Source organism: Raphanus sativus, unplaced genomic scaffold (genome assembly GCF_000801105.2).
Source record: "Raphanus sativus cultivar WK10039 unplaced genomic scaffold, ASM80110v3 Scaffold0578, whole genome shotgun sequence".
In the NCBI taxonomy this organism is placed as follows: domain Eukaryota; kingdom Viridiplantae; phylum Streptophyta; class Magnoliopsida; order Brassicales; family Brassicaceae; genus Raphanus; species Raphanus sativus.
The window spans coordinates 19,618-35,002 of NW_026615896.1; the positions used below are offsets into that span (position 1 = coordinate 19,618).

The 15,385-nt window shown below is 35.6% G+C and overlaps 2 protein-coding genes across 3 annotated transcripts; one reads left to right on the forward strand and one right to left on the reverse strand.

Annotated features, from left to right (window-relative positions):
* The first annotated feature begins 2,111 nt into the window (after positions 1-2,111).
* On the forward strand, positions 2,112-6,351 carry LOC130502476 (disease resistance protein At4g27190-like). The gene is given in 3 exon segments (XM_056997274.1): positions 2,112-4,653; positions 4,655-5,888; positions 5,990-6,351. Coding segments are annotated over 2 exon segments (3,027 nt in total). The 5' UTR covers positions 2,112-2,550; the 3' UTR covers positions 5,579-5,888; positions 5,990-6,351.
* A 573-nt stretch (positions 6,352-6,924) lies between these two features.
* LOC130502477 (dihydroflavonol 4-reductase-like) lies at positions 6,925-9,116 on the reverse strand. Of its 2 annotated transcripts, none has more exons than XM_056997276.1 (6): positions 8,935-9,116; positions 8,356-8,526; positions 7,898-8,115; positions 7,655-7,814; positions 7,366-7,576; positions 6,925-7,267 (listed from the first exon to the last, which is right to left on the reverse strand). In XM_056997276.1, the coding sequence occupies exons 1-6, from the start codon at positions 9,065-9,067 to the stop codon at positions 7,102-7,104; spliced, it is 1,059 nt and encodes a 352-aa protein (XP_056853256.1). In that variant the 5' UTR covers positions 9,068-9,116; the 3' UTR covers positions 6,925-7,101. The 2 variants fall into 2 exon arrangements, with proteins under 2 accessions (XP_056853256.1, XP_056853255.1); XM_056997275.1 differs by having other exon boundaries at positions 7,366-7,588.
* Positions 9,117-15,385: the final 6,269 nt, after the last annotated feature.

The following is a 15,385-nucleotide window of genomic DNA, read 5'->3' on the forward strand; positions in this document are numbered from 1 at the left end:
GCAGTTAGGATGCAGGGACAGCACGGACCAATCCAGTCGACCCGCATCTATAAGATCGCTAAGAACTTGCCTAACGTTTGCAACATGCAACGAATTGGAACATGTCCCTTCATTGCCATCCCTTTCTTTCCTCCTTACTAAATCCTAGCTAGTGTTATCCCACGATGATCATCAATAATATGGTTGTTGATGTATATTTAACAACACATAGGCATCGTGCGTTACTATCAGAAAAAAATATTAGTGTAATGGTAGCTTGAGGCTAATGTAATAAGCACTACTCCGTAATAAAATATAAGTTTTACTTTTTTTTTTGTTCAAGTGTATCAAGTATGATGTTTACTAGGTTTTGCACCAAAATAGATTACAAAACCAATAATAGAGATCTTATATATGGTGATGTATACTTAACAAATATAATATGATTAGTATACTCTATTAATGCTTGTCGATTGATTTTAGAGCACTAATGTATTGTTTTTAACACATAAATTATTCTTATACAAAGATGAAAGTGGAGAAAATAGACTCTTTAGGTTAATACAAGCTAATATCTATACAGGTTTAAAACAAACAGTAACTAGTGACCAAATTTAGGGAGAAACATAATCCGACGACTGCCTATATTGTTAACCTTGACGTGTGCCATTCAAGCATCGACCCTTGCTATGAGGCTTGAGAGGGAGTATTACAGAGACTCACCAGTTGAGGAAGGTTGATGTCTAATCTAACAAACATTAGCATCAGAATCGCAACCTAAGCAGGGCTAATATTCGACCTAGTTTCATTTCTGTTGTTCCTATTGGAAAAAAAGTTGAGTTTTAAAAGAATAGTTTTCACCCTTTTCTTTTGGTCCAAAAAAGGCCATTCACGCTTATGGACCCAAAAAAACGTAATGGGCTAAAAATTGTCCAAATACAAAATTTTCTTCTTTACGAGAAGAACCTTCCCCACAATATTGTACAGTGTTATTTTCATCCGTTTACGTAACGAAATCAGCTCCCAAAAGTAAAGTTCTGGATTCTCGATCATAATCGTCAAGTTTATGGTTTAAAAACTTCAATTTTGATCGAATTTCGAAGTGTTTAGTAAAATTGGGTTTTGGAACGATGAAAATGGTGAAAAACTTTTAGTTCTCTTGGGTGAATTTGCTTACAGTGTTTGTTAGTAATAACATCGAAGGAACTATCTCTTTGCCACACAGTTTATGGCTCTCCAGCTCCAGGGAAACGGTCAGTGAGCAAATGATATGTAATGTAACCTTTCTTCCTTTGCTTTAAGCTGCTTTCTGGGTTTAGAATGCAAGTTGATTCTGCTGCTTTTGTTCTATACTTTATGTGGTTGATTCTTGCTTAAGATTTTAGGTGTTTGAGGAACAAGATTGAGTTAGCTATGGTTTTCGTTTGTCCTGTTGTATACTGTCAGGGGTGTTTCGAGTTTGATGCATTTTGCCAGAGGTTAGATCAATATGGATATATATCCACACAACGTATTTCATTGCTTGCCATAGTTTCCAGCTCGAGCTTGTCACGTATGTTAGTTAGAGGCAAATATTAGCATCTAGATAGACTTAACTGTTATTGTGGATTTTAGTTGTTAAAGGTAGCTTGTGAGAGTTAGGGACTTCCTAAAATAATCCATTGGGTCTAAGCTCGTACATGGTTCTTTGCAGATATATATATATATGAGTGTTCAATAAGTTTCTCAGACAATCCCTTGTTAAACCCACTTAGCTTTTTGTTCTTATTTACAGCATGTATGACTGAAAGAACTAAAAGTGGGGGGTTATATACAGTTATCTCAGCCTTCTGTTTTCCTCTCCAAGTTTCTCACATTAAGGAACTGAAAGGGAAGATGCTGATCTATTGCGTCCTTTAAGAGATAACTCAGTCCAAAGGGAGAGCTGATGGTTCTCCAATGCCGAGCAGATGACTCCATGGCCCTGAAAAACTTATGAAATAGCAACGGGATTCAGAAAGTTTCGTTCCAAAGTTGAGCAGTGAGGTTGGAAAAGGCACAGAGAAAAGACTGCAAACTCACTTGTGAGTACTTCATATTTCTTTCTTTCTTTTTTTATCTTTCTTAGAAAGTGGGATTGGGTTCTAAGTTGACATTTGAAAGAAGATAAGTTGAATAAGTCTGAACTAGTGTTAAAGCACGAGTTAACCAAATAAGAGTTTCTATTATTTCTGAAAAGTTCAACAACCAATTAGAAAGTTTCGATGAATATACCCAAAGTCTTGCTAGAAGTTTTAAAATAAAACGAGGAATAAGTCTTCAAGTAAAGTTGTTGGAAACTTCAAATGCCAACTCGTAGATGGCTAAATCAAAGGCATCAACATCAAAGTCTTGTTATTTATTTATGAAGACCATCTAGTGTCAACATAATTTTTATTTGATCCTTTCTATACTAAGGAGACCCATTAAGAAGTCAATGGTGCCTCGTAGTGGTTTTATCTGGTTGATATTTGATCAGTGGTTCCTCACATTTCTTATTGTCATTCCTTCTTATCTTTTTTTTTTATAAATCTCTCTGTGAAACTCTTTGTCATGGATTGTCTGGGCTCAGCTTTGGGTTCTTTCTTGGCAGAGGCAGGGCGTGGTATATCCAGATCAACCTATACTCGAGCCATTAATACCATCCGGTTCAAGTCAAACATCAAAGCTTTAGAGAATGCGCTCAATGGCCTTGTTGATGTTCAGGACAAAGTGGAACAAGACCTCAAAACCTTGGAGATCAAAGGGAAGTCCTTGCATGTGCAACTGAGGAGATGGCTAAGAGATGTGGAAGAGATTGTCTCTGAAGCAAATTCAATTCAGGAAGGGCGTGTTTCATGTGCTCTGTCCTTGAGATGTAAGCGGAGTAAAAAACTCGCGGTAGTTCTTGAGAAAGTCAAGAAGCTTCAGAAGCAAGGCGTAGAACTTCTCGACATATTCTCTTTTGAAGGCAGATCTCTAGTTGAAAAAATCCTTGGACCCTCCATCGCTGATCAAACAAGAGCATCAGAGATGTTAGTCAAAGTTCTAAACTGTTTGATGAGAGATGATGTTCAAAAGATGGGTATTTGGGGCATGGGTGGAGTTGGGAAAACAACACTAGTCAGGGAACTGAACAATAAGCTATGGAAAGAAGCTGATACGCAGCCTTTGGGTATGGTGATATGGGCTACAGTCTCAAAAGAGTTTGAATTGGGAAGGGTCCTGAAGCAAATCGCTGAAAGATTGGATATGGAAGTGAAACTAGGCGAAAGCGAGGAAACGCTGGCGAAACGGATATATGGAAGGCTTGAGAAAGTGAGTAGATTTCTTCTCATTCTTGATGATGTCTGGAAACCCATTGATCTAGACCAGTTGGGGATTCCAGACACAAATATACACAAGGCTTCAAAGATTGTCTTGACTTCTAGATTTTTAGAGGTTTGCCAGAGCATCAAAACGGATATTGACTTCAGAGTGGATTGCTTATGTGAAGAAGAAGCTTGGCAATTGTTTTGTAAAAACGCTGGAGAAGTAACTAGATTAGATTGTGTTGAACCTATAGCAAAAGAGGTTTCTCGGGAATGTGGTGGATTGCCTTTGGCTATCATCACGGTTGGAATGGCTATGCGAGGGAAGAAGATGGTCGAGCTGTGGGAACATGCCTTTGAAGAACTCAAGAGTTCGGTGCCTTATGTCAAGAGTATTGAAGAAAAGATCTACCAGCCTTTGAAATTGAGCTACGACTTGCTCGAGCCAAATATGAAATCTTGCTTCCTCTTCTGTGCCTTATTTCCAGAGGATTACTCCATAGAAGTAGCTGAGCTCGTGAGGTACTGGATTGCCGAAGGATTCATTGATGAAACACAAAACCATGGCTACTTAATGAACCAAGGAATCACTCTGGCAGAGAATCTGAAAGACTCTTGCTTACTTGAAGAGGGTGCTCATGGTGACACGGTTAAGATGCATGATGTGGTTCGCGATTTTGCCATTTGGGTCATGTCTTCCTCACGAGATGGTAGTCACTCTCTTGTCATGTCTGGTATAGGCTTGTGCGAGTTTCCACATGAGAAGTTTGTTCCTTCTATCCGAAGAGTTTCTTTGATGAATAATAAGCTTACTAGGCTTCCAAATCAAGTGGTAGAGTGTGTTGAACTCTCAGCTTTGCTGCTACATGGAAACTTTCACCTGGAAGAGTTGCCTGTGGGGTTCTTGATATCTTTCCCAGCACTTCGGATTCTGAATCTAAGTGGGACACGCATAAAGTCATTACCCCATTCCCTCAGCGAGCTTCATGAACTCAGATCTCTCATCTTGAAAGACTGCTACTACCTTGAAGAAGTTCCTTCTCTTGAAAGCTTGGCAAAAATTCAAGTTCTGGATCTTTGTGCCACTCCAATAAAGGAAACACCAAAAGGGTTGGAAACATTGAAGAGCTTGAGACTACTTGACCTTTCCCGTACACATCACCTCGAAAGCATTCCAGCAGGAACCATCCCACAGTTGTCAAGTTTAGAGGTTCTAGACATGACCCTTAGTCATTTCCACTGGGGCGTCCAAGGACAAACTCAAGAAGGGCAAGCAACACTTGAAGAGATTGCTTGCCTCCAACGTTTATCAATCCTCTCAATCAGAGTTGTATGTGTCCCACCTCTCTCCCCTGAGTACAATTCCTTGGATAGAAAGGTTAAAGAAGTTTCAGTTGTTTATCGGTCCAACAGCAAACTCTTTACCTTCTAGACATGACAAGCGGAGAGTGACAATTAGTAGTCTCAATGTTTCAGAAGCATTCATTGGATGGTTGCTAACGAAGACAACTTCTCTAGTGATGAACCATTGTTGGGGTCTCAATGAGATGCTGGAGAACTTGGTGATCGATAGCACGAGTAGCTTCAACATGTTGAGATCTCTAACGGTAGAGGGTTTTGGTGGAAGTATAAGACCCGCTGGTGGATGTGTTGCACAGCTGGATCTTATACCTAACCTTGAAGAACTTCATCTGCGTCGTGTAAACCTGGGAACCATTAGAGAGCTCGTTGGTCACCTGGGGTTGAGATTTGAGACACTGAAACATCTAGAAGTCAGCAGATGTAGCCGGCTCAAATGCCTTCTCTCATTAGGGAACTTCATCTGTTTCCTGCCGAACCTACAAGAGATACATGTTAGCTTTTGTGAAAGGCTTCAGGAGCTGTTCGACTATTCTCCAGGGGAAGTTCCAACCTCTGTTTCTGTGGTACCTGCTCTGCGTGTCATAAAGCTAAGGAATCTTCCGCAGTTGAAGAGTTTATGTAGCCAAAAAGTGTCATGGGGATGTCTGGAACATGTGGAAGTGATACGATGCAACCTTCTCAAGAATCTACCCATTAGCTCAAATAACGCTCACAGGGTCAGAGAAGTAAGAGGAGAAACACACTGGTGGAACAACTTAACTTGGGATGTTAACAACACGAGAGAAACCCTTCAGCCTCGTTTCATACCAGCTGACGGAAACAAGCTAACTGACTCTGTTGGAATTACTTGTTATCGGAGCCCCAACACGATTTTAGAAGCTTCTCCAATTTGTAGTACATCAGGATCTCAGACTGAGGAGCTTCTGTAGCTACAATGTAATCATGAACTTACAGAAGCTTTTGTGGATAATACTTGGCTAGCTCACTTGCGATCTCGTGTAACCGAGGGTCCATCTCAACCCAATAGAGAGAGAAGAGAGAGAGAGAGAGAAGAGGTTTATCCAGTTAAGATAGAAGACCTAATGGCTGAGGAGCTTCAGGTTCAATTGGTGGCCTCAGTTTGTAAAAAAGTTCAGGTTTGAGCAGTGATTTATGTAAGTAACTGTAGTTAAACCTGGTTGCATCTGCAAGGAGGCCTCAAAATTGTCTGATCTTCACAAAGGAGAGAACATTCAAGACGTAGTAGTCCGTTTTCTCACACTTTATTAATTTCTTTATCAAGAAAATGTAAGAGATTGTGGTAAACTTGGGTTTGCTGCTTTGATTGACATACTTTGCAGAAAAACAAGAGCCACGAGATGTCCTCAAAGGCTTGAGTCAAGAGCTTTCTTTGTGCCAGGGATAGGTCAGTATCAAGCAACGTGCAGACCAAACATTACGGTCCAGTTGGTGGACTTCACCATCGTCTATGCAGGACATATCTTGGTGGCAACTAACAAATATGTGTTGATGGTTTTCGTAATCTGTGATTGTTGTTGACGCTAAATAGTAACAGGTTTGAAGGTGTTCCCACCTCAGGAATTCTCGGATGATTGTTTCTCCTTTCTTGTGTATATCTGATTGTTTTATTACTCGACTCCGTGCAATGAAAGTAAACATGAAATTTGTTTTTCTATTCAAATTCTATGAAAGTATGTTTATACATCACGAGTTCAACAGATATTCTAGAACTATGCCACAAAGAGGTAAAGAATGAAAAAAAAAAGCTGTTGAAGCTACTTTCCACCAAGCTGTAATCTACTTGGTTTGGAAAGAAAGAAACACAGAGATTTTTACAACAACCTCCACTCCAGTCCAAGTAGTTCGTTCATCCGTGGACCGTCTGATGGGCGACACGCTTCTCTCCCTCCTAGCTCGAAGTGACGCCCAACATGCGCTACTTCATCTCTATTTATACACGTGACTAATACTCAATCAGTAGGTCTGAGAGAAAGACTTTTAAATGTTCAAACGGTTTTGAGAGAAGTCATATAATGATAGGTTAGTTAAATCCGGTAATATCCAGCCAAATACATATCATGTAACCCTCTAAACATGTCATAACATCAGTTAAATCCGGTAATGTACATGTGTGAGTTGTAGACAGCAAAAGATTGTTTAACCTACTTACCACTCATAAGTTAGAATCATGCTTTGGTGTACCGTCCTGTGCTGTGATATACATGTTTGGCCCATGGTTTGACGGTATCTCAAGTGTGGAAGGAACATTAAGGTAGGAGAAACGAATCAGGGAGATTTGTATTGTAGCCAAATAGGCTAACGGTTTCGCACTGGCAGTACACAGTACAACCTTCTAAATAAACAACTTGTAGGAATTACAAAAAAAAAAAAGCTTTATGATCAATAGATTCTTGATTATCACTATGGCCTGATCAAAACTACAAGCCTCTTACTACTTGAGCTTGTGGTCCAAGGTAGGAAACCTAAAATCGATGGACGCATCAATGGTTTGACGAATAATTTCATCAATACTATATTTGTACTCAAACCCCAAGTCTCTCAACTTCTTTGAAGAAATCATAGGCTTCATCAAACTTTGACTCTCTTCCAGATCCACCCTATAAACCAAGAATAATAACTAATTTGTGATTTTTTTTTGTCTAAAAAACAAAAGAAAAGAGTCGCAACTGAAGATTGTAAAATTTCAAGAACTTACTTATGAACTTTACAAAGATGCTCCTTAGAAAAGTGCTTAAGCATCAACTCATGCATATCAATATTATCAACACAACATATGTATTGACCTTCAGCTTTTGGTTCTTCCATAAGAAGCAAATGCGCCATGCAAATATCTTCAATGTGCACCAAACCAATCGAACCCATTCTTTTGTTCACTGCTGATAGTATCGCAAACAACTTGGAGTCACCTAAAACCAAAACTGGTTACATTTTAATTTATATTTGATAACAAAAATAAATACGTACACACACACACACACAAACACCTGTTATTGGAGACAAGAGAACTTGAAGGCTTGATGGGAGAGAAGGAGTAAGAAATGGACCCGAGACAGTAGTTGTAATAACTGAAACAAGATCCATTCCTTTCTCTTTTGCATATCTAAATGCTTCTTCCTCTGATACTAGTTTCGATAGTACATAAACCTGTCGTCCGCACAAACTCTAAAGTTGTTTACAACGTGCCTAAGTCATGTAGTGAACTGTACTATTGTAATAGTAGTATTTACCCATCCACTTGCTTTTGTTTTAAGTACATGATCAATGGGAGTCTTGCAAGTCTCGTCTACGACTGATCTCCACCGTTCATTCTCATCTTTGGCTGTGAGGGTACTGATGGATGACGTGAAGACAGCTCTCTTGACTGAGTTTGACTTTAGACAAGAACCAAGTACGTTCCGTACGCCTTTCATCGCCGGGTCAATGACTTTGCTCTGGACATAACTCTCTGAGATTCAAAACCCGGTTAGCCTACGTGTTCTTTGATCTTGACACGAGACTTTATGCATCATTTACATCATATTTACATTGACATAGGTTTCACCAGATCATGGTCAAGGCTTGAGGGGATTAAGTCATATATAACATTCTAGTATTAGTACTAAACCGAAGATTCTGGTTGATAGCGGTTAAGACAATGTGAAAAAGAAGATAAATTAAAACGGTACGTGCAAGGAGAAGGTTGTACCTAGATTAACATGATCCGGTGAGATATCAAACTCCATGGAAGCCGCGACATGGAACACCCCATGACAGCCCTTAACGGCTTCATCGAAGCTGCCTTCATCTTGAAGATCAGCTTGGAATAATCTAAGCCGTTCGTTTCGTTTCCACTTGAATTGAAAATATTGAGATTTTGCTGTCAGAGGAAGAAGCTATTAGGTTAACTCTGATGGCTTCGAAGCTATTTTACAAATCAGTCCAACTTTGATTCAAATTAACCAATTAATTCATAACTATTCTGAAACTCTATGCAAAGTATCTAAGATTTGATATAATTCAAATTAACATATTAACACTTTTTAAAAAAAAAAAACAAAAAAATATAATACTAACACTTTCAAGTTACAAAAAAAAGAAAAAAAATATCAACACTTAAAAAAACAAATAGTTTCAAATCCATGCAAGAACTTATGTAATTTTTTTTCACATTTTGCAAGAACTTATGTAATTTTTTCTTTCACATTTTGCAAGAACTTATATAAAATACTAACCGAATAGTTTCAAGAAATTGAAATCAGTTTTTTTTTCTCAAACAAGAGAGTACCAAGATCTCTGAGAGTGGCATGAACAGTGTAGCCTCTTTCTAGAAGAGAGTTAACCAACCAAGAACCGATGTATCCACTTGCACCCGTCACGCAATACGTCGTCGCTTTTCCTCCCTCTCCGTTCAGCTCCATCGTCTCTCTGTCTCTCTTGTTCTTCTTCAAATGCCAAAACGGGTTTACAGTGTTAATTATTAATTCTTGGCTTGTAACGATACCACCACCGTCTTTTGTCTGTGCTATTTTAATATTGCATGTTTGTTTCTTTCTGGTTTGGTGTTAACTTTTTTTGTATTTTATAACAAAATTGTGCTTTCCAAAACCTGACATTTGGAAAACTAGTAGACAACCACATTTTTTAATTTAGTTTTGGCATTTTGTGACATTTGATAGATGAGATTATTGCAACATTTAGTCAAAAAAGAAGATTATTGCAACATTGGTGTTGTTATCATGGTGCATTTTGATATATATAAAGAAGAGAAGGTAAAAAAAAGGTAAAAAAGATAAAAGATACATCACTGGATAAGACAGAAGAAAGAGAGAAAGAAATATTAAGAACAACTTTTTTTTTCTGAAACTGATATTAAGAACAGTTAAGACACAGCTAGCTGTAGAAAACAGCGACTTGTGCGGTTTCTAAATTTTTGGCCTTCATGAATTTGTCGCTTCCATATTTCTCGATGCCGTAGATTGTGTACACATAACTCAATAACACCAGTCGATGACCCTCATTTCCATCTAACTCTTGTGCGTTTCTTAGTGCCTTGGAAGTACTTCTTCCACATCACATGAGAAGGCTTCCAAGACATTAAGATACTGGCATGGGCTGGACCATAGATCCACACTTTACCCAGCAATGAAACAATTCATATCTCAAACATCATTAGCAGTAATGCAATTTGTAGTTTGAAAAAAAAATCTTTAATAACAATATTTGCACAATGTACACATATACCTATATTGGATTACAAATTGCATTACTGCAAATATTGTTATTAAAGATAAAATCTATTTAAGCTATATTGGATTGCAAATTGCAATACATTGTGTACACATAAATCTATTTAAGCTATACAATATAGGTACTGCTGGGATAACAATATAGCTACACATAAACCGCTTCACATTGGATACGAAAAGAAGAGAGCCTTATCTTTCATACCTACTGATACGAACACACAAATCCACAATAACCACCGAACCTATAGTATATTCATTATTACTAAAGAATCTATGACTTCAATCTATACCACCAAACAACAATAAAGGGAATCTTCTCTTCAAACCCAGTTTTCAAAATCCATTTTTTAAATATTCTTTTTTATTGGTAATATCATCTTCCATCTTCTATGACAAACATTGTAGACTATATTTTGTTGTTATATTAGTTTAAGCGAATAGTTAAGATCACTTTGTAGACTGTGAATAACTGATGAGGAACTGTAGGTCTTCAATATCGTCTTCTAGCTTGTGGTCGTTATTTAGCAATATTTACTTTGTCAGTACGTAGTTTGTGGACCTGTGGTCGAGACTTTTAGTGAACTGATGAAATTTTGTCCTTTCACTTGTTATTGTAGATGATCCGTCTAATGATGATCACTATTGCTACTTGATCCGATATATATGTTTGCCCAATTTTCTCCTTTTTGATGAAATTTTAAATTTATTGATCATCGACTAGAAAAAGAATAATTATGTACATCTGATTAAAACTGTGTAAAGAAAAATAATTAGCCTGCAAACTAACTATGCCGCATATGAGCTCCAAACCAATACTGCATTAAACCTTGGATTTTCGGCTTCGCAAAATATCTAGTTGATAGGATATGCTGCCTTACAGTTTTGTCAATAATCTTTGCCAACTGATCCACTGTCTTGAAACGCTGAGAGTGTTTCCTTTCATTTCTTTCACTCCATATATAATATATCGTAACTTAAAAAAATAGTCTCAAGAGTATAGTAACTAATAGCCCATGAATACCAGCTAGCATAGCCTGGACGTTATCTTCCCAATCCTGGGAAGGTGCTGGCCGCATTAGGGAATCCAGTACCTGTAGCCAGAGAGTATAAGTATGGATGTACCAGTATCTTCCCAATTTTCCCTTTTGACTTCTATATAACTCAAAACTCTTTTTCTTTTTAATATTTCCTCCTGTTTACAAAAGTCCACGTTACATGATTCAATGTGCCTTAAGCGATTACAATGTGGATACCATATATTATTTTACCTTATGTGCCTAAAGCGATTAAAGTGTTCATCTATACATATAGAGACTCTATATTTTCCACTTGTGGTGTTAATCTTGTTCCCCACCTTCTTTGGTTTCCAACCAAAAGTCATTTACTTATTTTCTTCTTCTTATATTTTTGTTGTATTCCATTTCCTTTTTTCGGAGAATATATTGCGAAAAACTCATTGATTCTTTACTATTGTCAACCTTTTATGAAATTTCATTAAAAATGGTTGGTAACTAATGAATGAATATATCCTGTGTAATTTTATTGTTATTGTATTACTTGGTTATTCAGAGTTGTATATTAACTTGATTTAATAACCTAGAAAATGAATTTCTCACTTGGCATCATTGCATTGCTATGACTTTGCTTATATTTCTGTAAAATCATCTACTAAATGAAGTACGACTTGCTAATTTTTTAAGGCATGGTACTTGGTTTGGCTTGTTCAAGTAATTGTAATTAGGACTTGAACTTAACTTGTTTAAAACAAATATTTGCTATATCAAGTATTTAAGTGAAAACAATTTGTTATCTTTTCTTTTTATTAAATTCTTTTTATTTGAATCTAATATTTTTATCTGATTTTAGTTACAGTATACATAAAAGATAAAATATGTTAAATATATAATAATATTTTAGAAACAAATAGCGAATAATAAGCAAAAACAAGTAATGAGATAAATAATGAAAGATATAAAGATATTTGACACTTGACTTACATTGCAAATAATAAGATACATTGGTTTATTATCTGATTTAAAAATGTCGACAACTTGATTTTTTAAGACGAAGCAAAAAAATAAACCAAATAAAAAAATTATGGTTCATCTAATTTTAAAATTTAAATGGATTAAAATTTTGAAACTATCAAACTTGCTAATTTTTTTAAACAAAAAATATTTAAGAACGAAAAACAAATACAAACGAGTTAAATAGATAAGTTTTTACAGATTTGGTATTTAGCTTTCGCTTGTAAGTTTTGATATTTTAGCTTGCGCCTGTAAATTTTGATTTAAAATACTTATTATTTGGTTTGATCACTTCAAATATTCGATTTTATAGAATAAATACGGAGCGAGTAGCAGGTACGAGCGGAGAATCGAGTATATGTGCCCAAACCTAAAACTAATTTTCTAAAGCATTTCTAAGTACGCATTGATGTGAAATAAGCTGCTAATATAAATAAAATTAGATGTCAGCTATTATACAGAAGGCTTTAGATGTTAGAATCATGGATTATCTTTTAAGAGTCTAATTGTGTTAACCTCTTTTTGACCCATCTTGTCAACTTTATTTTACACATGAATTTTATCCTAGCCTAAGGCAATCAAGTTTATGGCTACTTTTTCCCAAGTTTATAAGTACTTAGTGGGAGATAAAGATAACTAATCATGGCTGATAGAAAATATCAAATATTTAACTGTAGTGAAATATTGCAAAAGGTGAAACCGACACACTCATTTTCTAGTTTAGTAGGTTAGTAGCATGTGGTTTATATTTATTATGCCCATCCATTCTGTTGGTTGTGTTGTGTGTTCTCTTAAAAGTATTCTTACATAAATCATATGGTATTAATTTTAATTATCTTAATAAACCTCTTACTCTATAGTCTATAGAAAGAAGTTCTCAAGTTTTTGGGTCTCTTATCTTACTAAATGAAGCCATGAACAAATAAACATATACTACCTCAGTTCCATAAAAAAAAGTTTCAAGAGTTTTAACGTTTATTAAAAATATAATAAATGTTTACAACTTAATTTACTATTTATTTTTTTATATATTTTCCAATAAATATCTACCAATAAAATTAATCAATTTGAATATTCATAATTAATATTTTTTAAAAATATACAAATATACTTTAAAAATATAGAAAATTTAATTTTGTGGAACAAGAATAAAATCTAAAAAATCTTATTTCGGAAACGGAAAGAGTATTACATCACTGAAACATTTGTAGTATCGTTATGAACATATCAAACGAAGCCATGAACAAATAAAACTGTTAGATCAGAGTACTAGAAAGATGGAAACTAGGCACATTCCAGTATATTCCCACAAAACCGAGATGTCGTCGAGTGATGTTTAACTAGGCCTATGTTTAACTATCATTTGGCGTTATCAATAGTCAAGACGGACTGGTTTATTTTGTAAGATTTGGAATAAACTACTGTGCAGTCTTAGTATAGGAACGAGATAGCCGTACAGTGACATGCCACTGTGAACAATTAGTAATTGATTGACTTCACAGCACTTCATGCCAAAAACATATATAATTTTGGAAAATAATTCGAACAAGAAAAAAAACCAATGAATAGTTTAAACCCAAATCCTATATTTAAAAAAAATAGAAAATTATCCATATCTACTTTGTTCAAAAAGTTTTGCTAATTGTAAATAAACTATCATTGTAACTATAACTATATTAGTTCAAAAAAAAAAAGAAAAAAAAACGGTATGATAATGCATTACTATAACTCTTGAGGAGTAAATGGGATATTTTCTTTTGAATGAATGTAAAAACTATTCAATCAAAACTTCTGTTACATCAAATGCATCTGTTTTGAATTGCAAATTACATTTAAAAAAAAAAAATTCAAAATCTCCTAAAACTCTTCAACCTTGTATTCTAGAGCCAACCCACACACACAATCCTTCCTCAAGATAACTATGACCTTTCCCTTTGACTACCAGCAGCTTCAATCTGATCAGTTTGTCTATACATTTGATCAACACGCGTTCTTCTCTTGGCTGCTCACCATGCCTACGAGCATTTCGCTCCCTCCATACACTATGCACCCAAGCCTGGAAAGTGTATCTGGTGATGAATAACTCAGTGGATGTAAATCTAGAACTTGACTGTGATACAACATCTAGAAGCTCATTCCGTTCAAAAGTGAATCTATTCTTCATAATCCCTCCAACCAGCTCCTTCCATATCGTACCAGAATATCGACACTTGAAGAATAAATGCTGACAAGTTTCCTGTTCTTCTTGGCATAATACACATAATGTATTCACTAAATTATTCCACTTCTGGATTTTATTACAAGTTTGCAATCTATTTCTAGCAGCCACCCATAACATGAAAGAGAATTTAGGAGTTGATTAGGGAAACCATACTCCGTTATTCTATCTACATTCCGGTTGAGCCTGCTTCATATATAACTAAGTCCTCTTTGTAGAAAAAATATTTGCAAACCGGTTTGGTTCATTTAGTAAAGATGTCCGACATTTGGGTCTGATTCTGCTTGGTTATTTGACCATAATTTAATTGAGATAACACGTATTTGGATGTAAGGATCCGTGAGATTAGTTTTTGGTCTATAAATTTTTGTGATCCTCACGATTATTTAAAACATAGATTAGAATATAGTAAATGAGACTTCAAGAGAGCCTAGAGAAATGAATCAATAATGGAGAGTAGTAAAAACAAACGAGAGAAGACATGGATTTCAAATTGTCAATGCTTCTTTCAATCTCAAGAGCTTTTGTCCTGTTTTAGTGGGCTACTTTAGTAGTTACCACTAAAAATATAAAAAGATAAGGATAAATAAAACTGAACATTTCAATTAACTTCTTGATCAAATAAATATGGATCACCATAAACATTTTACTTTCTCCTCCACGAACTATCTATTTCAAAATCAATAGATTATTTCATGATATGACATCACATCAAGTAATAATTTTCAATAATAGTATTACTTGTTTCTGGAAATTTTTGAGGCATGATTAATGAAATCGTAAAGGAAAAAGACTGTTTACGTACTCATTTGAGGGGGAATGGAGTTTTTGAAGTAATTGATTGAAGAAGCTAGCAAGATGTGAAGAGAAAAGATGTTAGGATTTATATTTTCTTTGGATTTGTTCTTTTTATTTGTTCAAATATCACTACAAGAAAACGTGGCGTTAACGACCAATGTTAACGACTACAGATTCGTGGTCGTAATTTTGGAACCACTTTACGATCAACTTACGACTAAAGCACAATTGGTCGTAAATTGGTCGTAAAGTTACAACTAATACATGTAGTCGTAAATTAGTCGTTCATTAAAGACTAATTTACTACCAATGGTAGCATTGATAGTAAATTGGTTGTTTATTAATGACTAATTTACGACCAATATTACATTACGCCATAAACTTGAAACCCTAAACCCTAAACCCCAAACCTCAAATATCATATCCCAAATATCATAAGTTTTATAC

Coding starts and splice junctions, on each gene's coding strand:
- LOC130502477 (XM_056997275.1), bottom strand. CDS start 9,067: ATGGAGCTGAACGGAGAGGGAGGAAAAGCGACGACGTATTGCGTGACG. Junction 7,815..7,897: donor AAACAAAAGCAAGTGGATGG/GTAAATACTACT, acceptor TGCGGACGACAG/GTTTATGTACTATCGAAACT. Junction 7,268..7,365: donor CATCTTTGTAAAGTTCATAA/GTAAGTTCTTGA, acceptor CTTGGTTTATAG/GGTGGATCTGGAAGAGAGTC.